The 26,761-nt window shown below is 42.4% G+C and overlaps 4 protein-coding genes across 6 annotated transcripts in view; all 4 read right to left on the minus strand.

Moving 5' to 3' along the window:
- Positions 1-5,603, minus strand: part of dclk1a (doublecortin-like kinase 1a) — a 48,582-nt gene extending 42,979 nt beyond the window's left edge. For all 3 annotated transcript variants that reach the window (XM_041951928.1, XM_041951927.1, XM_041951929.1), the window contains exons 1-2: positions 5,243-5,603; positions 4,166-4,515 (exon numbers count right to left, since the gene is read on the minus strand). In XM_041951928.1, the coding sequence (XP_041807862.1) occupies positions 4,166-4,515; positions 5,243-5,603 (711 nt within the window). The remainder of the gene's footprint in view (positions 1-4,165; positions 4,516-5,242) is intronic.
- A 4,879-nt stretch (positions 5,604-10,482) lies between these two features.
- ccdc169 (coiled-coil domain containing 169) lies at positions 10,483-15,605 on the minus strand. Its single transcript, XM_041953071.1, has 8 exons — positions 15,529-15,605; positions 15,362-15,444; positions 15,049-15,159; positions 14,373-14,413; positions 13,244-13,342; positions 12,666-12,719; positions 11,534-11,607; positions 10,483-10,678 (listed from the first exon to the last, which is right to left on the minus strand). The coding sequence occupies exons 1-8, from the start codon at positions 15,603-15,605 to the stop codon at positions 10,483-10,485; spliced, it is 735 nt and encodes a 244-aa protein (XP_041809005.1).
- A 365-nt stretch (positions 15,606-15,970) lies between these two features.
- Positions 15,971-23,446, minus strand: sparta (spartin a). The gene is made up of 8 exons (XM_041952621.1): positions 23,277-23,446; positions 21,825-22,642; positions 19,866-20,060; positions 18,722-18,878; positions 18,294-18,488; positions 17,861-18,022; positions 17,571-17,661; positions 15,971-16,758 (listed from the first exon to the last, which is right to left on the minus strand). The coding sequence occupies exons 2-8, from the start codon at positions 22,614-22,616 to the stop codon at positions 16,464-16,466; spliced, it is 1,887 nt and encodes a 628-aa protein (XP_041808555.1). The 5' UTR covers positions 22,617-22,642; positions 23,277-23,446; the 3' UTR covers positions 15,971-16,463.
- Positions 23,447-24,034: 588 nt separating this feature from the next.
- ccna1 (cyclin A1) lies at positions 24,035-26,436 on the minus strand. Its single transcript, XM_041952404.1, has 8 exons — positions 26,290-26,436; positions 25,949-26,168; positions 25,753-25,868; positions 25,389-25,615; positions 25,085-25,289; positions 24,515-24,628; positions 24,269-24,402; positions 24,035-24,086 (listed from the first exon to the last, which is right to left on the minus strand). Exons 1-8 carry the CDS (start codon positions 26,434-26,436, stop codon positions 24,035-24,037), a joined length of 1,215 nt encoding a protein of 404 aa, XP_041808338.1.
- Between the last annotated feature and the right edge of the window lie 325 nt (positions 26,437-26,761).

The raw sequence follows: 26,761 nt of genomic DNA on the forward strand, positions 1-26,761 counted from the left end.
AGTTTTGCGAGGCTCAAGGCTGGCAGCTGGGGTCTGACCTAGTGTCTGTGTGTGTAAACAGAGCTTAGATGTATTAATAGGCTAGCCATGTCAATGTCCTAAGCCACTTACGGCTTGTCTTTCTTCTTGATCAGACCAGAGCAGCTACACCATCCTGCCATGCTACTGTATGACATCACAGCAGGTCGACCGGTTCCTAGGCAACTAGATCAAATCATCATAGAAACTGGCCAAGGTGAAGAGCTCGCAGAGAAATATGAGGTTGTGGTAACTCTAAGGAAGAGGGGATGGCGCTAAAAATACCACCTATCTGATCCAGTGAGACCTGAGACAGAGAGAGAATTAATATCGCAGAGGGGGCAGAACTTGATACATTCTTTCTCGCTCAGTTTCTCCTGTTACAGACAGAAATACGATATCCAAAACGATCACAGTGGAGTAGGCTCCCAGTGGGCAAAGTGAGTATATGACACATATCAGATGCTCACAGACGCTTGTTCACAACCTGTCATATGTCCCATACCCCCATCTCAGCATCATCTGTTCTCCCAGAATCCTGCTAAATAAATGTCGTAGCAGCAATAATACTGAAAAAACATCAAAACCATGGTTTTATAGCAAAGAGGAAGTTGTATACAGTGCACATGAGTATGGAAACTTAGTTATATTCTGTATTTCATTTGGGCAAAGTTCTTGCACGGCTGCTTGCATTCAGACAACATTTAATAAAACCCTGATTCCAAACAAGTTAGGACGCTGTAAAACGTTAATACAAACAGAATGCAATCATTTGCAAATTAACTGTGTTTACTGTTTTACAAAGTGTTCCTGAGCCCATTTAGTAACATCCTTTATACAACCATGTGTTCACAAAGTAGTGAACCTCGCTCCATCCTCACTTGTGAATGACTGAGCCTTTCCAGGATGCTCCTTTCATACCCAATCATGATTCTATCACCTGTTACCAATCAACCTGTTTACCTGTGGAATGTTCCAAACAGGTGGTTTTGGAGCGTTCCACAACTTTCTCAGTCTTTTGTTGCTAAAACATGCCGCTGCATCATGTCGCTGCATCAAATTCAGAATAAGCAGATATTTATAAAACTCAACGAAGCTGATGAGGTCAAACATTGAATATGTTGTCTTTGGACTGTTTCCAATTGAGTTTATGTCACAAAGGATTAGAAATAATCACATTGTGTTTTATTTATGTTTTACACAGCGTCCCAACTTTTTCAGAATATGGGTGGCATTTGAGGAGAGTGCCTTTTTAAAATTAAAAAAGAAATATACTCCTCAAAGTTATCTAGCTCCATTATCATTTTGGCAACACTACTGCAAAGCCCTCTGTTACAAATGCAGACATATACACATCAAGACACACATAAATGAAGAGGCATAATAAGAGGCCTGATAGGCTGCAGCTGAAAACAGCTAAACTTATTAGCAAACCAAGAACATAATCCATTAATTATTTCAGTGCACTTTAGCTGCAGAATTTTTAACATGACTGAACTTATGAAAAAAAAGAACACAATTAATTAGCAGTAATTATGCAATAGAAATTCATGAAAACAGTCTCGCATGCTGCTGCAATCCTTGAGAACAATTACGGAGAAAGGGATGAAGAATCGGGCTGTGGGGGTGTACATATACGTCCTGCCCCACTGTCTCTGGCCTCATTACAGGGGTTAATGAAGGCAAGGAGCCTGAGATCCGGTTGTCAGATGCTCTCTCTCTAGGCTCTGCGGCTCTGCTGGGACTCAACGTTACTGGCAGCCAGGCCCAGAAACCTACTTCTGCTGTAGGCTCAGTGACTGACACGGCTCAGCTGACACACACACACACACACACAAAAAAACATTTGCATGCACCTGCACGTACACACAAAAACACACATGCGCTCTACTTAACCCTTAAAGTAACCTTATCCTGGTGTGCACTCAGGTAATTAACTTTAGCGCACTCCTGATAATCAATAATGTATATTCAAATGTCATCAAGAAGCAGTTTGTTCGCTGTTTCCAGCCCTCCTCCCCTCACTCATACATATGCTACAGTTTATTTTCTGTTATAGTAAGCCTCATTCTGTGTGTGTGTGTGTGTGTGTGTGTGTGTGTGTCTAAAATGGTCAAGTTAACATGGATTAACCACATTTCATAAGGGGTTTAAATTTGCTACAAGCTTATCTAGTGTTTGAGACCTGTGACGTATTGAGAAACAGGAGGCTGTTCAGGTCTTTTCTCTCACGCATGAAACACACACAGACCCTCTCAAACTATATGCAAGGGTGGCCCAATTCAGTCTGCTAACTCCTTTCAAATCTGCCTCTTCATCGTTAATTCTCCTCCTGCTTTGAAATCCTTTTTCTTCTGTTCTCTTCATAAAAACAATCACAAACTCTCCCACGTGCGCCGACCCACGCACGTACAGGCAAACACAATCGCACATAAAAATGAGAAGGAGTTGGCTGTGCATTCAGCCCAGCCCAGCCAATTTGCCAGCGAGCGTGTTACCATGCCTACAGGCCCAATCAATACAGTGTCTAAAAATAGCATGACCACACTAGTCCTCCGAGCAGAGTTTATTGTGTAATCTCAAAGATAACTTTAAGCAATGGCCACCGCAGTGTTAATAGGCATTGTGCAAAAGCATGAGTTTAATCCCCAGCAGGAGGTTTGTCAGGGAAAACCTGACCCTGGGATTTTATTGGCTGGTGCCGGGCTCTAACAGCAGATCAGATCAGGAAACCTGGAGTGAATTCCTACGAGGTTAACAGTGGATCATTAAATAGACTGCTGGACTTCAGAGGCAGGGCGACGTGCCAGTGCCAACACACGAAGATTCGTCTTTAAAACTGGGATGAACGACAACACTGAGTGTGAAAGTGGCATTTAAGAATGAAAAGCCCACAGGGCAAAGAGCATATTCGTGAGAATGAGTCACAAATTGGCCGTTTAGGAGATGATTACCGCTGTACGACACGAAATGGCAGGACGCCCTTGACGTCAAACGCAATCTGTTTCAAAATAATGGTGTCATTCTGATGCTGCTGCCAGGGGAGAAGTGGTTCTGTGGCGCTACGCTCAATATCTTGGAGCTAGGACACGACCTAGAGGGAGGCAGATAGAGGTGGAGCAGACGGCCAGACAGACACAGTGATGATGGGGGGGGGGGGGGGGGGGGGGGGGGTGATGTGAAGACAAACAGGGAGAGACCAGAAAGCTAGAGCGTGTCACAAATATAACCTGAAACCCTGGCATGCTGGCAGAGGCGGCATCAAACACGAACATACGCAGGCACAGAGAAAGAGAAAGTTCACCACCTCATTTTTTGCGCTGTGGTGGAGAATATGTGCACGTACCGTGCGTGTACAATAAAGCCTGTTCTTTTTATAGCGTCCCCCTCCACAGTTGAGAGAGGGAGCTAAATGTGTGGGTGGACTATCAAGGGGGCCTTGACTCTGATTTATTTCCGTGTTCGGAGGCAAAGATCTGGCACACATCACTACAGCGTGGGTGAGTACCCAGACTCCATTCATAGATTTCTTTCATCTTTACCTTTTCCTGACCTCTTTCGGTCTCTGTGCCGCTCTTTCTCATCACCACTCTGGCTGTGAACGGGGACGCTTCATTCATAAAAGGCCCATGAAAGAACAATGAGAGCGTGGTCATAAAATATTTAGCCGTTCTGATCCTCCTATCAACCTTTCCTTTTATTTTATTTCTCTTCTCCAAGCTACACAAATGCAAAACGGATGAATCTCTCTGTTGCATGTGAAACCACGTCCAAACAGCAACAGAAAAACTCTTTCTTTACTCTGTGTCTGGTTTATTTCTCTCAATGGAACCACTCATCACTTGTGACACTGGCAACAAAACATCAACTCCCACCGAGTGCATTACCAGAGATGGCATTTAAACTGGAAGCTTTTAGAAAAATAATGCCATCTTCAACGCAGGCTGACAATCAGCATCGCCAGTCATGACAAAAACCAAGTCAAAGATATGTCTGATGTTCTATATTACCACAAAAAGTTTCAGTGTTGCCCTCCACAACACTAAAAATGCTTAGAAAATGAGCTTCTTATATTCTACAACTTTAAAAACATTCAGTCTTCTGCTTTTGCTGTGTGACACCGTGATGATTTTTGGGGATTCCTCACCAGTTTGCCCTCCAGCGTGTAGATCTTCTTCACCACTCCGGAGTCCAGCTTGATGGCATCGGTGATGTCGGTCAGGACCTGCTCGTAGGAATGGGCCGTCTTCTTGTTGAGCAGGATCCTCACAGCTTTGCGGGGCTTCACTCCGCTCCGCACCACTGTCACAAGCTTCGGGCGTATGAAGTCCTTGATTTCGCGGCTCTCGGGGGCCCCGGCCTTTGCGCTGCCCAGAGAAGGAGGCCCGCGGGAGGACGCCGCCGAGGCCTTGACGTTCACCGACCAGTTGGGGTTCACGTTTTTTGTGTAATCCAACTTTTTGTACGCTTCAATGGAGCTGCACACATAGCTGTCACCTGTTGGGGTTGAGAAGGAGGAGCAGGGAGGGATAATTTACAAAAACACTGCAAGAATATGATGAGCTTTAGAAATAACAAAACAGATGAAACTCTCTATTAAAACTGAGCAAAAATGGTGGAGAATGTGAAAGAATACAGAAAAGGAAGCAAGCAAATACAGCAGCATAGGCTGGCCACCAAGCAGCAACCATTATTCTAGCAGCAGGCAGCATAATGCATCGATAAATTGATTGAAACTTCAAAATATACTGACATGGGACTGTTTGCAGCTCCTACTTTTCACATCCCATATCAACCAAAGATGATGCCAACAACTTTAGTTCTTCCCATGTCACTTCTTAGAGAGTAAAACAGATCAAGAGAGAGCTAATCTGAGCTGAGACATATGTCTGCATCACCATATGGCCATCAAATGAGTGTTATAATCTTCATAACAATAATCTACAGAGTGCTCAGTGGGATTAAACACTTTTTTTTAGAGCCCTGCCCACAAAAATGTCTTGTTGAGCCTGATTTCAAACCAGCCTGTAAAGTTTCCCCTAGCCTTAAGTTTGTTGTTTGACTCTATACAACATGGAGGTGGTCTTTAGGAGAGGGGGAGGGATGTGCAGACAGATGTGGTCAATTTAGATTACATTATAGATGCTGATTAGACCATGAGTCCAGGTGCATGAGAGGATAAATCCTGCAAAGCACCGTGAATTGTAGTCTTCCAGGCACCCACCTTCTATCAGCTGGTCAATAGAGGTGATCTTCTTGGAGCCATCCAGGGTGTAGATGGTCCGGACGCCTTGGGGCAGGTTGACGTTGTCGGACAGGGAGCGGGTCAGATCGGCCAGCAGGGCGTCGAAGGTCCGGAACCTGTCGGTAGAGATGGCGTACACTATGCCATTGAAGTACCGGTCTCCGTTGCGGTAGAAGCGGACCTTCTTGGCTCTCTTCTCCGTGGTCAGAGTCTTCAGGGTCCGGGTCCGGTACAGGCTGCAGTGGGCGCTGTGCGTGGGGCTCGGCACGCCGTTCATCTTGGCGCTGGAGCGGCTGTGCCTCTGACCTTTGTCCCGCTCGTCGAAGTGCTCCATCTCCATCTCGCTGCCGAGGCTCACAAGTACGGCCGTACTGTCTGGAAGAGACGAAACAGGAGGAATGCAGTGAAAAGTTTTTCACCAGCGAGGAAGTAAACAAAAAAACAAAAACCCCAACAAGCGGCGCAGAGGGAGGAGCAGGCTGGGAGCGGTTCGGACGGCTGATAAAGTAGCCCGTCGGTGTCGGTCGCGGGTGTACTGTCTCAAAATAACCCCCTAATGACAGATTAAGTGCTGTTAAGCCGAGCGGCGGACAGCATGCTTCATGACGACGCGCCGCTGCCTGTCAGAGCGCAGCCGAGGCGCTCTGACGCGCGGACGGATGGAGAGGAAGAGAGAGAGAGAGAGCGGCGGTCACGAATCAATAACAGCCGATTCATTCCCCCCCTTTATAAATATTCACAAGCTCCGCGAGCAGCAGCCTTCAAGGCGACAATAAACTGCGATTCAAACATTAAGTCGAAGTCAGAAGATATCGTTTTACTTCTAGTCTTGAGGTGAAGAGGCGTGAATCTTTAAAAAAAATAACAAAACAAGGAGAAGTGTTTTAAGAAAGTGGCGCACATGTCAGTTTAAAGAATCAATCACTTGTATTAGTAGATGATTGACAGGCTTACCCACGCGAGCGATTAACGCTTCTGTGACGGTCACCTCCAGACTGACTGATTCCTTATTTCCCAGAAGATGTGAAAAAGAGAGAAGAGTTCAGAGAGCTTGTCGCTGACACTGGATGTTGGTATGATCCTGTCCTGGCTGCAGTGAGCCCCCCCTCCCCGACTGCGCGTCCCTTTGTTGTCCGGTTGATGCGCTCCACCACCAACCAAACACCAGTGTGTGTGTGTATGTGTGACAGAGAGAGTGTGTGTGTGTGGGTATCGAGCAAAAGAAGCAGCGGCTGGACTGGAAATGGACTAGGTAGCAGCTGCTTCCCCTCCCATTTCTCTTTTCACCCCACCTTCTCTCTCCTCCTCCACGTCACTCTGTCGTGATTTTCATTCAGCGCCCCCACCCCTCATTAGGATGCAACACCACGCTTCCCACCCGTGCTGGGGGAGGCTGCTGGTCCCGCACGCCCCCGAAGACACGCGTCGGCTGGGGAGGAGGGGGGTCTGTCTTCCCTCTTCTGTGAAAACTGAAGAGCATCACTGTTTCTATCTTTTATCAAAAAAGTCGGTCTTTTTCTTATGTTTTTGAACCCTTTAATGACAAAATATTCATTTCAGACCTTAAAGCTAGATTTTATGTTCGTTTCACTTAATGAATTTTCATCTAAACAGGCTGCATTTTGGTGTGTAAAGGCTACTCACATCAAAACCCTGAGATTGTAAGCACAGAACAGCATTATGTAAAGAATGCTTGCACGTGAGATGTTAAGTAACACACTGACACTAGTGTACACACCAGGTATGTATAGTGTGACTTTTTCTTCTCTTGTATGAAAATGGAATTGCATGTGGATGTGACTTTGACAGCATCATGAAAGCAGAGGGCTGAGAGCTGGAGAGGATGCTGCTGTCTCATTATCATAAGCTTGTTTCTTCCTCTCAGCTCTCAAGTTTGTATGTGACGGCAGGAAATAGTTTTTCCAAGCAATAGAAGAGATAAAGACCACTGACCTACATCCTGGCCTCCAGAGACCACCCAATTCCGCTCCATCACCACTCCCGGATGAACTGTGTGTGTGTGTGTGTGTTATCCACCATTTATCTGTGTCAGTGATGGTGAAAGTTGCAGCCCTTCTTAAAATAATGTCCTTCAATCATTGTCCCACAGTGGTTTACCAGGTCGAAGACATTTATCATGTAAAATGTTTTCCTTTCTTTGCATTTGTGTTTGTGTTACGTGTCTTTGTTTAATGCTTGTTTTCAATCCACAGCATCTGATCCAGAACTTACATGAATTTATCAGACATTTTTCATGGCAAATACGATAAGTGATTTTGCGTCTTTGCTGCTTCCGTGCACAGACCTGCTCCTTTGACTACATGCACACAAATGCACCAGAATGTGTGACAGAGAGAAGAAACAACGCAGCTTCAGCTATTCTAGGGACACACACACACACACACACACAAACACCCAGCATGCGTCACAAACTGAGGTTCTGACGAGGTGTTCCTGTCTCAATTCCTCTAAAAACAGGGCACATATGGGGGAACGTGTCGTTAGACTAGGAACAACGGAGGACACGGTGAAGGACTTAAAAGCAGGACGATGGTCTCATTTCCATTCTTAATGCCTAATAATTTGCAAGTCACACCTGAGATTTGTGAGTGTCCACATGACAAGTAAATAAATAAGGAAAAGAAAATGAAAGATGAATTTTCACAACTCTGTATAATAAATATGCTTTGACGGTGTTGCAACTTTCAAAGTAATCAAGCATGAAGAACATCAGCATTGCATCTGACTAATGACTTCTACAATAACATCAGGATGACATAGTTTTGGGAATACCGAACCTGAACAAGTAATAAAATGGGTGCAGTTCTTCATAGAGGTCACCTTTGCTCTTGAAGCATGACTGTGCAGTTTCCTGAAATTCAATTGACTTGTATATAAAGAGATGGAGACTTTTAGCATTTGTGACTAAGGCTATCAAAATGTCTTTGCTGCACATTCTATTTTATTTGTAAACTAGACTACACAGAGCACATTTAATGTGGATCGGACAGTTTTATGACCTGCTATCCCTCATAAAAAGGACAGGGATTATCGATCTTGAGTTTTTTATGCCCGGACCTCCTCTCAGTGGCACTTTCTGACTCCAATAGTTGTTTCAAAAACACAAACAGAAGTAAAAGCACAATTTATCACATCTCAGCCAACGCATTTCTGTGAAGTGAATGATGACAAACACAAAGTTAGAGCTCATTAAGATGTGGATAGATGGACTGTTGTGGCGAATCCCACCTGGATTAATTCTGAAAATTAAATGTCTTAATTTCACAGCCCATTTAAAAGCCCACCCACTCAGAGTGTTGACAGATGCTACTGTACAAAGATACCCTTTCCATTTTGTCAGTAATCACTGCATCTTTATGCTGCGATAACATCTTCCCATTTTCACACAACATGGCATGTTGTGTGAACATAAGGACAGCTGCGAAAGTCCATCACTCTGACACATCTCACAGGTTGTTTTTTTTTTTCTTTTTTTACAGGAGTCTAACTCAAATCAATCCACATGAATATTTAGCTAACGTGCACGCATATGAATGCACGCATGCAAACTTGTATACACACACACTCGTCAAATGCACTTGCACATACACAACATTGTTTGCAGAATACTCATGGCGAGTACAGAGAGAAAAGCTAACTGAGTTAGGATGAGTAGGCAGCAGTGTGGTGTTTTGACAGATACTGTAGTAATTTGTCACCATGTTTCACCTGTCAGCACAAGACATCTACACGCATTGCCCTGTGTGCTGTGTGATTCATGGGCAGGATGCGGTGAGTTGTACTAAAACGAGCTGCTGAAACAGAGAGAAGAAGAGAGGCGAAAGAGAGAGAGACTGGTGCACTGTAAATGTGCTCACTCTTTCAATAAGGCGACACAGACGGGCTATCTTTAAATTAAGTCATCAATCTAAGACAAACAACCTGTCACTGCAGCACATTTAGGGTTGTACACCAAGGCAGCTACCCATATCCGAAATATGAGTGGGCCTGTAAAGGGAAAATACACCCTAAAACAGTCTTCACACTGTGCTGTACCAATGATTTTAGACAGGAAAGTCAATACCAGCAAATGCAAACAAATGTCTGCTGGAGCTGGAAATTAGAGCTTTAGGATTTGGATTGATGATGTCATTAGTTGACTTTTTGGAGACTGTTTAATGGATGAAGAGACCAATAATATTTAAGATATTACATTCAAATGTAGAACTTATGAGTTCCATCACCTCACTGAAGTGAGTAGCACCATACCACAGCTAAAATTTCATTTTTTGGGTGAATCACTACTATCAGGTACTTTCAAACTCATACATGTCACTAAACTAGATTTTTGAGGACAGGACAGATCAGCTGCTCTGATGTTTGGTGACACTGGGGCTTGATCTTTGCCCTACGAGTCAAAGGGCCAGTTCCCTTGAGGGTGTCACTGCGCTTCCAGACCCATCAGCGAACGAGGAATATAAAGCGAAAGGGACACGACAAAATGATGAATTCATGCTATATTCCGTGCGTTAGGAGATATTGTTTCAGTTCAGTGTTTTCAGAATGACAGCTGATCCCATCCTCCACACTTCTTCACAAAAACAAATGAAACAGCTCCTGGCAATTTTCCTGTTCACTCCGGCATCTCGTATGGATGCAGTTTTCTTACACCTACATTTATAAGGGCGGTCAGTGGGTGGAATGGGGGTGACTGGTTGCTCTGTGGATGAACCGCACACAGAGAGAGTGGTGGATGTGGTGCTGCTTACGTAATACAAGTCGTGGGAGGTGCGTTTTAAAAAAATTGCAGTGACAACAGAAATGTCAGACTCAGCAGGCTTCTGGCACATTAGGAGATGACCTCACAACATTCAAAGCCTGCAATATTCTTCCCTCTAAACTATCAGCTACTCTTCTTGTTTAAACAAAGAAAAATGTAAGGAAATGATAATGCCAGACTTCATTATAAATATAACGTTTTATGCCACAAGATTAATGTTATGCTGTATTTGCCATCAATTGCAAGATAAACACAGAAGTACAACTCAGATAACCTACATAGGAACTGTTTTTTTTTCAGCCTTGAGAAATGTGAAGAAAGCCACAGGAAGCCAAAGGACAAATAAGCACATTCCTGCACTGAAAAAAAAAGGTATATGGCAATATTCTACAGCAATCATTCCAGCATTTGTTTAAAAGGGCTCTAACACCAGGTTTGGCTAGGGGTTGTGTTTCTGGTAGTACTTTAGGGTGGGTAACCTGCTTCCCCTTTGAGATGTCCTCTCTTCTTTTCTCTCTGCTGTTGCTCTACCACCACCACCTCCTCCTCCTTTCACACGTACTCCTCCTCCATCTTCTTCTCCCTCTTTGCCTTTCTTAGAGTCATCCTCTGCCTTCCTGCTGGCCTGCTTCCCTCTATGCAATCAGAGAGTATATTTAGTTTAGCAGACGCATGTAGCAGATACAGTGTTTTCACTTCGAGTGCTTCAGAGAGCTGAAATCAGAGCAGATTTCTAATTTCAAACCCCTGCAACAATTATATGCTAGAAGATACATCTCAGAATCTATTCATTCATTCAGTTAATTTGTCCAGCATTACTAGCTATAAATCAATACACAATGTGATCCCAGTCTTACCCCAAATAAATCAACATACACAGAAAGTCAGACAGCATAATATAATAAACTGATTTTTCTGTCTTCTGCAAAAAATGTTAAATAATCTGGTGTCTTCTGACTTTGTCTCCCTTCATTCTGAGGACACATCTTCCACAGCTGTTACCTATTGCTGCTTTTGGGTAGTAAGCATTAAAAGCATCTCTCTACCAGCTGTTGCTAAATTAAAAATTTGGTTAAAAGAAATAACTTTCTTCTGTATTTGCTGACTCTGCATTCACTCATTTTTTTGCACTGTTTGTACTTTTGCTGTTTTTAATTTGTTCATTTTAGTTCTATGTTTATACTGTACATGTGATGTCATTTTGTGTGTCCTGTCCTGATCTCTGAATGGAAGCACATAACTGACTCAGGTTAAATACATCAAATGACAGCATTTCATAAATAATATTGTACATGATCCTTTAAAATAAAAAGTAGCCGCTATCAAATTAAGGCATTTAAACATCTTTGAACAAATGCCATCTATGTAAAGCTTATGAGGCTCTGTTTTTTTAAGTAAGTGAACTCTCTAGTCATCTTTGAGGTGAGTTTGTTCATTGCTCAGTTGTTCATATTATTGTGAACATCACCTGTAAGCGTTGTGTCACTCACCTCCGTTTGCTCTCTGGTGCCCTCTGTGGCTGCGTGTAGTACTGTCTTTTTTGGCCTTCAAGGGTGGAGGACAGCTGTGGCCCCGGACAACGCATGAGTAATTACAAAAAGTGGACTCCAGACACATAAACCCTGTGTTTAGCTATATGGAAGTGTGTGTGTGCTTTTGTGTTGACAGCAGGCATGAGCCACAGAGTCACACACTGTCATGTGCTGAACTAAGTTAAATTCCTCAAGCACTGTACTTACGTACAAATTCAAGGTACTCCACACCATCCTAGATGCAAATATTGTACTTTTTTACTCTCTTAATTTTTACTCTATTTTTCTTTACAGCTTTAGTTACTAGTTACTTTTTAGATTACAATTTTCACACCGTTCCTGTCCAGTGAAAACCATGTAACTCTAAATTTGGTGATTGTGAATTTGAATTAAGTTTTAGATCAATTGAAGGATCAAGTGTTCCTTCTTGGGTTGAGAAAATTCTCCTACTTCTTAAACTAAACTAACTATTGAAAAACCCTACTGGATCAGTTGCAAAATACATCGTCACAAAGCTGAAAACAGGCCATTTTTCCTGAGCTCATGAAAAGTTGACTTTTTAGAGATAAGCGGTTCTCTCAACATTTGACGGTCTTATGATGCCCTGCTGTAGATTAAACTACACAACAGTATATGAAGTAGTGAAAATAAGCTCTAATTGAGAATTTCTTCCACTCCTGAAGATTTGGTTCTAAACTTCTGAGAGAGAAATGGAGTCGAGTTTTCTTGCAGCTGCGTTCGTTTCAGCCCTGCAGGAACCAGTTTTATTGCAGCATACGGAAAAAAGTCCTTGACTCACTTTTTTTTGGCTGAACAGAGGCTCATCTATTAAATAACACATAAGAACAGCACTAGAGGATGAATGAGAAATCATAACTAGGCCTGAAAGCGAAGAGCTAGAGAGTACATTACTCTGCTCTCTATACTGTATTGTCCTTTTGTAACACTTAAGCACAACAGCTATTCTTCAGTGCGGAATATATCTAATATTCATTGAGTTGTACTCAGTTGGTATGGTTTGAGAGATACTTGCTCGATTTGTCAGTATTTACGAGCAAAGCTGCTGACACGGATGAAAGGGAATGCTTACCTTAGCAATTTCTGAAAGGTACGCCCGCCTCTCATCATTGGTTTTATGAAATGCCTATATTTGAGAGAAACACAGGGCCATATTGTCACATTTTCAAACTGTCAGTAATAATCTGTCTGCTCATGGGTGCTGTGCTGTGTATGTGAGTGTATTTCAGGAGGTCTTCAGTGTTAATGAGCAACAGATTAGAACGTGGATTACTGGCTCCACATGCTGTGGGTTAAACCTTATTTCAACTAATATCTTGCTGTTTGCTGAGCAGAACAATAAACAAAGAACCAAGTCGCCAAACTAAGAGCATATTGGCCAAGTCGAGGCAATACAGGACAAAGGTTAGGGTTTCATTTTGCATCAAGGGTGGGTAAAAAAAATAAAGATTGCAAAACAAATATATCAGACAAATCTTTTTCAATCCTTTGCTAATGAAGGTAATTTGTAGTTGAAATATTTATCACCTGGAAAAATGTAAAGCTGCTTGTCTGAGGAATAATAAAAGTAGACCAGCAGACATTGTGACCCTCTATACAAAATCCTGGCTAATTGTGCTGTCTGTCAACTGGAACAACTGAGATTCACACCTTCCCCTCCTGTTCGATTCTGAGATGACAGTCCATCAGCTGAGTCTGGAGGTCAGACTTCTCCTCAGTCAGGAGCTTCAGGCGCTGTCTCAGGGTTTCCTGCCACAAAGTGCTTCCATTAATTGGCAACATTCATAACAAAAGAGGCCACAAAGTATTATGGTTTTGTACTGCTGATGTCTAATTACAAATCAATTTGCACTAGAGGATGAAACATTAACAGAATAGTTAATGCAGAAGGCAAATGCAGAACATGAACGCAATAATGGATTAGGATCATACATTATTCAATAACCAAATAAACACATAACAGCTGAGCTTACATGGCAAGGCCACATCAGATTTCAGAGCTATATATAACAGTTTCTTTCTTCCTGACGTGTCCCAAAATAAGCACCTGAAGTAAGCATTAATGAATAATACAGTGAGTTTGAATGTGGGCAAATACAGGAATGTGTGCAGTAATTCTGTTTATCTGCATAACGTACATTTCAATCATCCTCATCACTGACTGTGAAGCATCTTCATAGCTCAGACATTTTTCTTCACAGCAGAGGTTATTTACCAACCCAAAGTGCATGTCATTAAAAGAATCAGTTGAGGTATCTGACAGGCACAAGTCAAAGCCCAAATATTTACCTACAGCTCTAATTAAAAATAATCTATATTCTTCTCACATTCTATCTAACTGTCACACTCAGAGTTTGTCTACAGATCTTCGGTCCACAAGCTTTCTGTCACTCCTAGGATACACTAATGAGCATCTGTTAGTTCTGCCTTAAGGCACACAGACACACACACACACATTTAGACTGAATTTTGCAACCTTTCAGTGTATGGTGTGCATTCATGTGTGTGTATGTGTGTTAAAGCATTGTAATTAGTGTGCATTACTCTCCCATGGTTTGTAATCCTGTGATTACAGTGCTGTGATTAAACTCTGGGTTGTTCAGCCTGCATCAACTGGAGGATGGAGAGCAGCTGGCATTACAATCCTCTCTCTCCTGCCTGGCCTCTCCCCTCATTCTGTGTCTCTGGCTCCCTCTGCTGGTAAAAAACTAAATAATACCAGTATAATGAAAACAGATCAAGAAAATGCTCAATAGAAAATAAACACATTTGCACTCACTACTGGCATGTCATCATAAGATCGTATGGAGGCCAATCGATCTGTGAAAAACAAGAGAGAGAGTGTGTATTATGTGTGCATGCATTAAAATACAAGCTTGCTTGATATGAGTGATAACATCACAGTGAATGATTGAAGTTGTTGTTATACAGTACACTAATGCAGCTGTAAGGGAAGATTGACTTGAAGAGTCTTCAGGTGTGGTGCATTCATGGGAAATTGGTAGATTCAAACGACATCCGATGTTTGAGTATGCAAAGTGTCTGCCACACTAGTTGTCAAATGCTGATTCAAATGGAGATATTTAATGGTCTAATGTGTCATACAAACCTGACTGTGCATTAAGTATTTTTATATGCTTGCAACAGCTTTCAGGCATATGTCACCAACACATGTAATTTTACACGGCTCACATTCTAGAAATATTTTTTGATGCTGCAAAAGTGACCTCTTTGAAACCCCTGTGGTAGATAAAACATGATAAAATGCCCTCTATGGCAGCCCAAAGTGCAAGTAAACGTGATGAAGGACTCTCTAGGGTGCCCTTCCAGAGAAGAAACCCAGATGCTGTGCCATATAGGCTGCCCTACATGCTAGAAAGTTAGTTGGCCTCTTGCTTGAAGCTTGATTTAAGCATTAAACCCCTTTAAAAGATGGCACTAGCCTGTGAACTTACCCATGGGGTTTCCTCGTAGGTCCTCCAGTCTCTCGTGAATGAGTGACATCTGTCTTTCCAACTGTCCATTTAGCTCTATCTGTGTCTCATATCTCGTCTTCCACTCATTTCCTAGTGCATGAGAATAAAGAGATTAAACTGTCACACTAGAGTCACACCACAGACACCACGGGAGAGTCACTGGGCTGATAGAAACCAGTAGATAGCTACTAGCTACACCTTTGTTGGGGAACAGCTTATCACAGTGGGTGACTGTGATTACTATGTATAATTTTAAATATATCAGAGTAAAAATCACTTAAATTATACTCACCTTCACCATCCACACTGTGCAGTCTTTCTTGCAGTTCACACATGGTACTGCGGAGATCTGACACCGACTCTTCGAGCATCTCTCTACAATGAAGAGCCAGACGATGCTACATTACAGCGGAAAAAAAAATCCGTGATAACCGAAACATTTACTTCCAACAAACTTACTTCACTTCTCTCTCTTGCTCGAGTTCTGCCTGTAGTCGTGCCAAGCCGAACTTGCTGTAGTCGCTCTCTCCAGTCATGTTTCTGAAAAACTCAAATCGACTGAAGAAAAGTTTGCTACTCGGGGTATCCATGGAAACCGCTGCTTCCGGGTTCCTCACCAGGCGGCCTGGGACGTGATGGCGCAGTTTGGCGGGTTTAGGTTTGAAAATAAAACCTCAATGGCTTCTCGCGAACACGAATAAATGAACCGTAAACTGCGTAACTGTCACACACAGTAAATGTTCATGCGAGCAGCCATTTTATCATAATTTCGCACTTAAATAGGCCTGAAAACTAATTTCCTTTGTATAACAACATCCAACATGAATGACCTGTAAAAGCCAATTTATTGATCTTGCAGACTATTAAATTATAATTGTAAAACATGTAACCGGTGAAGCAGAGCACAGCATGTCCATTTTTGTGTATGTATATATGTGTGCGTGTGTGTGTATGTGTGTAAAGAAGAGGTCAGATTTTGCATATATTATTTTTGCTCCTCTACAAGAACACCTTTCCAGTAACATCTCATTAAAAATTAATCTCTAATTATCATACTTAAAATGCTCAATTTATAGTTTGCTTTACATTACTAAAGCTACCTCCATACAGGTGGTCATAAAGTCTACAGTTTATTGGAAACAGAATATTTTGTTCAATACTAAACATGCACAAAATATAGTATTTAGATGTTACTATATAATGACAAACCTAAACAGAACCACAAAAAATAAGTAACACAGAACATTATAGCGATCCTTGACCTAGAGGTATATAAATAAAGTAGTATTTATGATTTTTTTAAAGTAAAATGAGGGTAATTCCAATTATTTTTGCCTACAAGGCATTGATCCATCAGTTTGACAGAGACCTTCAATCAAAACATTAACATCCTATTACTTCTTCTCTTCCTCCTCTTTCTTCTGCACCTCCTTCCCATTCGTCCCTGCTTCTTGTTTCTGCGCCTCCTTTTTGCTCGTCTCTGTTTGATGTTCTTGTGTCTGCGCCTCCTTCCCCTCGCTTCCCGCTGGCTGTCCACCCGGGCTTTTGACCATGGCTTTGGCCGTCTGTTTGCCCGCAGTCTTCAGGATGGCTTTGATGCCCAGATTGTCAATGTTGTGCGCAGCCACTGCAGTATTGACCACTGACTTGAGAGCAGTGTCTGTGGCTTGGCTTGCATCGTCACCATACCTTCACCACAAATATTATGTTGGAGAAGGGGAAGAGGGACTTGGTTTAAAAACATAAATGAGGGTGTGTACAGAATTCAAACACAGGAGAAATGTGATGTGTGATGTTGACACTGCCGTCGTTCACATCAACACAATGAAGGTCAAGAAAACAGTCATATTTCACTTTGTAGCAGTTTTATTAGTAACAAAGCAGGAAAAAGGGGATACAGATAGTAACAGCAAGAACAGCACCACCCAACACAAGCAGACATTTAGCTGGAGTTAACAAACCTGTAGACAAGCCCAGAACACACAGGCTTAAACTACACCAAGTCAAAAAAGAGCCCAAAAACACATACTTTATATGTCCAGATAAAAGTGAGTTAAAGAAAGTCAATTTTTAAAAACAATTCTGTGTTAGCTGTTTTGTTAGATTTGTAATATGTCTTTTTGAGGGTTTTTTTCTGACTTGATCTGGGTTAATGACAGAGCGTACATGAAAGGGTTGAGCAGGGTCAGTAGTTAGTTCACAAGTCTTTGCCTTTACTCCCCCGTGCAGTCATTTCTTCCTGGACATGTTTAATAGATTCTCTAATCCCCTAAATCTGAAATAGATAGGAATAGGTGTGAAAGCAGATGAGTTTCCCAATGTACCAAGAAGAAAGAAAAACTGTAAGGCTGGTTCCTGATCCAGAACAGTTCTACTGTTGTTTAAAGTGACCAAATAGATACAGAAAGAGGCTGGAAACAAGATCCACAATAGTTTCTCAAAGATCAGAACATTTCTATCAATTGAATAAAGAAGCAGAAATGGGAAATGTCAGAACTTACTTGTACTTCACAGTCATGACAGTCTCTTCTGAAACACTTTTGGCAACAAGCTTTGCTCCAGTCTCCATACTAGACCAAACCGTAGAGAAACCTGGGTTGGATGTAAATGAAAAAAAAGTTTCAGTACTAGTAAAATACTTGGGTCACACATCTTTAAGCAAAAATTTCAAATGCCAAAACATGACTTATTATCTTCGTATTTTATGTGAGACATGTACAAAAATATACTGTATGTGTTACTTAAGGTTTATGTTTATGTAGCTGGAAATTTTCATTATACTGGTAAATACCTTGTACACTGCTGGCTGCCACAAACTTGGCTCCATCCAAGTTGGACGCTTGGCCGTCTTTACTCTTCTTCATAGACTCTGGGACAAGCTTAGCGCCATGTTTCTTCACATGGGGCGCCACCTTCTCTGCCACATGTCCTGCCACTGTACTCACTCCATTAACTGTCAACAAGCATGACCACATGGTAGAAGGTATAGGTACGTATTTATTCACAGTACAGGAGATTAATGGCATGCATTTAAAGAAAAGAAATCAGGTTTTCTTTACCCATGTGTTTGTTTGTTTGTTAGTTTCTTTACCATCCAGAATGAATTTTATTATCATTGTGCCTAATTACCCTGAAACTGAATTCTGGGCCTTGAATTGTTTCTATGAATGACTTTATCCTGTGTGATGATTCTGTTGTCCTTCCTATGCTGGTTTAGTCCTTACCCAGGAACTGGCTGACTCGCACAGCACCCCCGGTGGCCTGTTTAGCCACCTGCAGACCTTTGGTCACACGGGGGCTGACCTCTGAAGGAGTTTCCTCAGGCGTGATGCGGTCCCGGATCTTGGCTGCTCCTTTATGAATGGCCCTGCCAGTGGCCTCTGCTCCTTTGACAAACTCTACACTAAACTTTGCAGCTCCTAAAGACAAAAATATGTTGGGTAATAAATATACACTGGCAATATCATTGCTGTGCTGTCAAAATATCTCATGAAGGCACATGTAGAGGTGATTGGACACATTTGTAATGGTAAAAACCGCCATCTAGTGGTCATTTTTTGTTTTTTTGTATTTTTATCTTCTGTATACAGTCTGTGTACAACACTGTGCAGTGATGTTTTGTTTTCCTACATTAGGACCCACACAAACACACCTGACAAGATTCCTTGTGCCATTTTCTCACTCCATCCAGGAAGTGGTGGTTTTTCCTTCTCCCCTATTGGCACCGTTAGTCCTGTTTCCTCTTTGGTGGGACCGATAGAGATTTTCTCACTCAGGTTGATGACCTCTGACCCTGCCCCCTCTGGACCCTGTCAGGGAATCATTTGAGTCATCATGGAAGGACACACAGTAAGTTGCTTTAAAAATGTGTATACACCCAAACAGGAAGCTCCTGGACTGCCCTCTGGACACCACTGAGGATGTAGGTGAGAGGAGGATGTTAGCCAAGCTGACATCGATCATGGACAACCCCTCCCTAACCTCTGCATGACACAGTGGGGGCCCTTAGCAGCTCCTTTAGTAACAGACTGTTGCATCTAGTGTGTAAAACGGAACGCTACCGCAGGTCCTTCATTCCGTCAACTGTCAGATTATTCAACTCCAGCACCACTTAACATAAGACTGTGTTGATGGACAAATTAAGCTCATATTCATACATTTTGTGCAATATTACATATTATTCACTGTTTTGTATATTTTACGCTTCTGTGCAATAGTTGTAACACTAATTATTATTATTTTTAATCTGAAGGCAGCTTACATTGTTCTTTTTCCACAGCTACTGGGGCAGTACATACTTTTTTACAGATTTTTTGTATATTTTTTCTAAATATTTTATTTTTCTTTATATAGTCAAATTTCATTTTGCTTGCATAATATGTACATATATATAGTCTACTTTTTATTTTGTATATTGTTTTTTTTTTTCCCGAATGTTCTCTGCTGCTATATTTATTCCCACTGCTATCACATGCTGCTGTAATGCATAAATTTCCCCGGCTGGGGATAAATAAAGTTTTATCTTATCTTATCTTACATTCTAAGCTGGCTAAGAATGTTTTTACCACATGTATTGTATGTCTAAAAGCACCAGTGCATTTACAGCAACATAGATGTTTCTGTTTAGACAAGAGCATGGACTGAGATACTGGGTTCTACAAGGTGTGCAAATGATGGTTTAATTTCAACACCCCCACCCATCACCCTCCTTTCCTCTGCAAATGCAGAAAAACACCCTACTCCACCCACATGCGTACCCAACCTTACACTTCAGCATATAGACGGTAAAGACTGACCTGGATCCTGAGTTCAGCGAGCTGCGTTAGGAGGTCCTTAAACGTCTCTCTTTCAACAGCAGGCAGTTCAGAGGACAACACTATGCCCACGTAGGACCCTGGCGTCTCTGCCAAGGAGTCCGGGAACATGAAGATCCCGGAGTTAGCCAGCAGCACTGGAGTGTCTGCTGTCAGCGGGTACAGCCAGTCACACACCTTGAAAACACAAGGTCACACAAAAATAAGGAGGTAATGATGGCAAATCTCACTAGGTCAGAGGTCATCACTCGTGTCATCATTACAAAAGAGACTGCATTAATTCTAACTGATCACTGGTTGTAGCTGCTTTAAATTAGAAACATACACCTTATGTCCACTATTCTAGGCAACAACCTCAGATCTTTGAAATTAGACAGAAAAGTAACAGAAGTTGGCTTATGTTGAGTCCTTATTTGTTTATCCAAGGGGCAATTAATATGATGTGAGCTGAAAATCATCCCAATGCTATTTTCCCAAGTAAGTGAGAGGGAGTTTCTTGTGAGACTCAGAGTTAAGTTGCCCTGTTTGTCTTTCACGGCACGAAAATGCATCATCATTTCTCGGCAAGCATAGTGTCCCCTATTTTCCCCTCTCAGGAGGCACATCAAAAGATTTCAGCCCCATCAGGACTTGTGTCCACACAGACATATACAGATACAGACTTGCTGCTGCATCGTGCCACTGGTATGCCGCCTGACAGAATGACCCCTGTGAGGGCACAGGGCACTGACCAGCAGCACAACAGAAGCGCCGAGTCATCGGTTAATGGGACCATTGTCTTGCTGGGAAACAAAGCAGGGCCAGAATACAGGAGAGCAGCAAGTCATGGGTTGCAGTACACAGCACAGCACAATACATGCTTTGTCGAGGTGCCAGAATACATTATTGTTGTAAGTTTTATATTGACTAAATACAAAAATCATCACACAGAAGTAGCAGGTTGTCAGAAGACTCCACATGAACAGGAAACACAGTCAGAGCAGATAATAACTCATACTTTTGGATGAGAGCTTGTGCTTTAAAAATAATAAAACACTTTTTGCAGAAACTCGGGCAGTTCTATTCTATTAGACTGCTAAAACAGATGGAGATGGAGCATTTGAGATCCATTTCTTAGCACATAGGAATAGTGGAGAGTAATACTGCCCAAAATTAAGTAGAACAGCTCAATGTTATGAAGTCAAACCACAAGCACATTATGTTTCACGTTACTCAGATGAATTCTAATATCTCTATTCTGTTAGAAAAACTGTAGCATTTTAGCATCTGGCCAACAATCCCATTGCAGTTAGATAATAAAGGCAATAAAGACATTGAAACTAGAGCTGAAATAATTAATGAATCAATTGGTCATTTGACTGAAAATTCAGCTGCAACTATTTTCATAACCAATTAACCCTTTTCAAAAATTAATTTCTTCTTGTTCTTCAAATGTGAGCTTTTTTGATTTTCTCTGTGCTACATCATTGTGGACTGAATATCTTTGTTTTGGACAGTTGGTCAATATCTGCAGACATCACCTTGGGCTCTTGAAAACTGTGACAGGAGTTTTTCTCCTTTCTCTGAGGTTTTATGGAGCAAACAACTAATCTATGAATTAAGAAAACAATCTGTTATAACTCTACAAGAGCAAATCCAAGTCTTTTACGGCTCAGTTTCGACATGTTTTATCATACGATGTGCATGTGCTGTCAAGCTGCATGTATGAGGACACATCACTGAGACAATCATTTACAAGCAGAAGTTTTCTCTGTGACTGGAACACAATCTATACACCAACATGATGACTCATAGTTTGTTATAAAACAGGTCTAGTGGTTTCACCTGTGGTAGTTTGGTGTCCACACCCACCCACCTATAGGACACACGCCCAAGAAACTTTGCTAACATGCCCACACCCACAAGGATACAGACACTTATTATAGCATGCTGTATACTTACATGCAGAAAAGCAGAGGGTTTTCCAGCAGTGGAATCTTTCTGCTGGCTGTCAAATATCATGATACGAAGGAATCCTGGAGAAGACAGGGAGCTGACCTGCCCATTCGGTGCCACAAAAAACATCTGCACCCCAGAGGGGATGAACAGCAGCTCCTTTCCATCTCCTCCTACTCCAGTCTGCGCTCCTGACCCGAGGCCGCCTCCAGCTGGACCGTAAGCCAGGCTGCGATGGCCGAGTGTTGGCTGTGGTGTGTATGCTGGAGGCTGGTCCCCTGGGTTAGCCATGGCTGTAGTTCCTGCAGCGGGGAGCTTGTGTGTGTGCAGAGCAGCGGGGGAAGGAGGCCTAACAGGGGGTGTTTTTGGAGTTGGGGTTTTGTTCTGGGTGGTGGCAGGTATGGTGGGGTACAGATGGTGGAGGGAGCTTTGGGGAGGCTGACTGTTTGGTGCCAGGTCAGGATAAAGACTGGGAGGAAGATCTATCAACAGGCGGCCCCTCTGGCAACTTGTCGTCAGTGGAGAGGTCTCCAGGTCCGAGAGGTGGGTACTGACGGTCTTGAGAGTGTCCCTCATCCTCTGCTGAAGCTGCCTGGCCGTGTCCCAGGTCGCCCCCTGCTGCCTCTCCCCCGCAGTGGGCACTTCCATTCCTTGGGTGAGGTGCAGTTCACCTTTCCTGTAATACTCCAGGGCCTCTGCTCTATTCCCGGCCTCTTCGGCAGCCAGCCCGCGGCTCAGAGAATGAAACGCCAACTCATACTGGTCCTTGATGAGCAGCAGCTCAGCAGGCTCAGCCATACTGAGGGGTAGACAGGACACAGAGGCTGGAGAGGAAAGACAGAAGAGGAGCTTGAGAGTGATGTCGCCAAAGTCAGACACAAGTACAACTGCTGCTTTCAGGTTTTCACAGTGTTTTACAGCATCACTAAAAAAAAAAAAAAAAAAAAATCAAATTGCCAGTGGTTAAAATATTAAATCCTGAATTATTAGAGGACCTCAGTTTGTTTGTTTTTTTAATTAACACTACGGGTATTTGGATGAGAGACAGCAGGGATTATATGATTTAAAAAAAAAAACACATGATGAAGATTGAAGGAAACAGAGTGGAGAGCACGTACCTGTCACCAGGTGTTAAAAGGAAGCGAAAAGAAAACTTGGTGGCATTCCTTACTGACACAGTTTGGCCATTACGACAGGTGAACGCAGTGTGAGAAAAATCTCAGAAATGTAATTGTTCTTGGCGGCTGGCAAAGGCTGTAAATTGCCAGAGTGAGCAAACACATCAGGTTTTACCTGAACGGCAAGCCTGCGAGTGAGCCTTCTTTGGACGATTACATTTAAAAACAGCAGTTTCCACTCTTCACCTCACTACAAACCGTATCAAACTGCAGATACATGCTACATTTCCAGACGTGCTGTCTGACAACAAGCAATAAAGTTCTAATTTAAATGTCTTACCTTGACAGCCGAACTTTAATATCCCGGAGAGAAAAAACAAACAATAAATAGATGGTTTCAGGGGGTCCTTAATTCAGTTTTCGACAGTTCTTCTGTACTTTGGTAGATGTGGAAACGTCCACTCACATTAAAACGCGTTCACTTCACTCACCAGTTTAATCTCGCGCAGCCCGGGGTCTAAACACGCGCGTCAAACTACCGGAGTGACTACACTGGCTTCCGGCACACTTTCAAAATAAAACTCATACACGTCATAACAGCAATAATTCAAATAAAACTTTATTTAGAAGGAGTCTGAGATAAAAATACATAAAATACATTTTCTTTAGATGTGGTAATTTGATTTCCTATTATTTACCACCTACTCAGCAACATTACATGTGGTATTACAGGGAGACGTGATATATGAAAAATAAAGCTTTAACATACAGTATTTTAGAATCACTCTAAAAGATATGGAAGATGCTGTAGTTCATGATTTAAAGAAAACATTATTCTGAACAAAATATAAGCATATATTACTACTGATAACTTACCAGCTTTAAAACATTGAACACCTGCAAGTATTGAAATTCTCCAGTCATAAAGAATGTTTTTTTTAAATTATTTATTGTATTTGCATAAACCAAAATCTCACGGCAATAAAGTGTCCAGAGAGTTATGGTGTGTTTGGGCTTGGTGGCAGAACGAGTGGTTTGTTTAGTTCTCAGTCAAATTATGTTCTGGCAGAGGCGTTACAAGAAGGGTGGAGCAGTGATTCATAGGAAAGGCAGAACAGCAGGTGGAGTGATCAATGAAACACGACAATACCTGTAAATGGAGAGATAAAAGACATCCATTTAGAGATGTTAAATTGTGTCCCGGATGTATAAACAACTCAGAAAAACTGCAAACTACACATCAGAGATCCCAAAGGCCTGTCGTTTACATGAGCTGTTGTAAAATTGTCTCAAAATATATGAAAAAAACACAAACTAAAAACTCTGCCTTACTTTGAGCTCTTATACTTTTCCCTGATGGCCTGTTGTGGGTGAGTCTCTGCACTGATATATAGCTTGTGGAGGTCAGCGAGGCAGGGCAAAATATCAGCCATGGTATAACCGGTAAAGGCATGTAAGGAATCAGGCTAAAATATGAAAAATAAATGAGCCATTTGGAGTCATATTTCAGCTAGTTCCTTGAGAAATCCCCATAAAATTGACTGAATCAAGACGATCAAACGATGTGGACAAACTTACCCAGAGAGCTTTGTTTACAGTATAGGTGGCTAGGCAGTAGGCTCCTGCTGCCACTATAGATGGGGTGTACTGTAGGAATGGCTCAGTTTCCAGCATGCTTAACTCTGCTACATACTAGAAGCATAAAAAAAACACATCACCAAATAAAAATAAGATAAAGTGACATGGTAAACTATCAAGGCAGAGGGATAACATCCATAGTCTGGCTGGCAGGGGTGTATATAGAGCCTGTGCCGGCATGGGTCAGTGGGCTCATGGAGATAACAGACCCTTAGGAGTGACTCAGATTGCCTGTGTTCAAAGATGAACTCACATTAAAAATGGTGCCAATTGCTATATGCCTTTGAAACAGCAAACCCACCTCCATCCTGGTTCCTGTTTTTTTTTTTTTTTTGGGTATTTTTTTCATATACAGATATGCAATAATGATTGTTGTGTAATATGTATGTTGATGTCAAGTCTCTGACCATGTGACAAGACCATATGTGGTACTAGCATGCACTGGGGCCCGTCGTAGTCACTTCACACCACTGCTGGCTGGCTTTTGATTTTTTTTTTTTTTTTTCTCACCAGGGCAAGGTTCGCTGTGGTGGCACAGACACAGTAAATGGACATGAAAAGGTGAATGAACTGGTTTGTGGTGGGAGCTGCCATCTTGAAAGCCAGCACTCTGAGGAAAACGTGCTCCATGCGGATCAGCTGCTTCTTCGTGTAGGTGCTGTCTGTGGTGTACACAAACTCATTCAGGTTGGGAGGGAGGATCTCCTCGTATTTCCTACAAAGTGACAGATCAGGCGACGTCAGGCTTTTGACGTTTTGCACAAATCGATGACCGGACAGGAAAAGTATGAAATCTCTGGAAAGACGTGCTTACGCAGCAATCAGTAAAGCAGCTGTGCCAACCAGCTGCAGCTTGCCCAGCTTCACATGTGCTGTGCAGGAGAGAAAGCGGTCCAGGTAGTTGACAGCGAGGTGCAGGGTTTCAGAACGAAGCCTGTATTCCTGCACCACTTTCACCAGCCAGTCCACCAGGATGGCCCGCATGCCATTAGTGATCTCTGGATGTTTCTCCAAGTAGCCTAGCCTTGGCCTGAACCTCACCTGGCATGAGAAGCAAAAACTAGTTATCATGAAGTACTGCACATGAACTGAGGGGCAAAGCATCATAGCTACAGCACATTTAATGCTGCCCATTAAAATAGTAATATAAAAGTAATGATTCAGTGATAATTTCGCACTTCACTCTCCCTCAAGTGCTGATGAATGTCCTCCGCGTACTCAGAAATGAGCAGCAACTCTGCTGACATCAGGGATTCATCTGCTTTAGACTGCATGGAAACATCCTGGCATGAACCTACAAGAGTAAACGGCAGCTGGGTTAAGAACAAGACACAGGTCTTACATGGTAGATGTTTTTGTAATTGCCCGACTCACCTGAACTCAGTTCCAGCAGGAGCCTCAAGTCTTCATTTTGAAGGGCGGCAGTTTCAGCATCCAGGAAACAGCTGTCTGAGACCACTTCTTGGCCAGAAGCAGCGAGAACAACTTCACAAGCCTCTTCAACGTACACCTCATAGCTGGAGCTGGAGGCGCAGCCAAAGAAGGCAAGCTGGGAGCTGTTTGAGATCGAACTGTGTCTGGAAAATTGGCTTCCCTATGGAAACAAAGAGCTAACATGATTGCCACATCAAGCTGCAATGTGAACGTGCTGCGGAGGGGGGGCTGAATTGAAAAATCACAATATTAATTCTCTCTAGTGCGCCTCTCTCACTCGCCTGGCTGAGGGATCGACCACGCTGCTCATTCTCTGACAGCACACCAAGCACCGTGCGCTGCTTGGCCCACTGGACATGCGGTGCATCTGTTTTGCTTGAAGGTGGAACGTTTTCTTTGCTGCAATGGGCATTCATGCTGAAGTTCATCTTTAAAACAAGAAGATGGGGAACAATATGGTAAAAGACAAAAGGTATAAAGGAGAGCCAACATAACAGGAACACAATGAAAAAATTTGTTTAACAGGTTATTATTTCATATACAGCTGAAATGTGGACCATATTATATTGCATTTGTCAGTTCTCTGTATATATAGTATGCCAGTGGTTCCCAACATGGGGGTTGGGACCCCAAAAGGGTACACAAATTATGTCATTTTTTCCATATTTTCAAAATTAGCTTTTTATTGTGAAATATTGCCTTCTTGTAGCTCTACACACTTCTAAAAGTGATTCAGATTAAATAATTAGAAAG

Source organism: Chelmon rostratus, chromosome 14 (genome assembly GCF_017976325.1).
Source record: "Chelmon rostratus isolate fCheRos1 chromosome 14, fCheRos1.pri, whole genome shotgun sequence".
Taxonomy (NCBI): domain Eukaryota; kingdom Metazoa; phylum Chordata; class Actinopteri; order Chaetodontiformes; family Chaetodontidae; genus Chelmon; species Chelmon rostratus.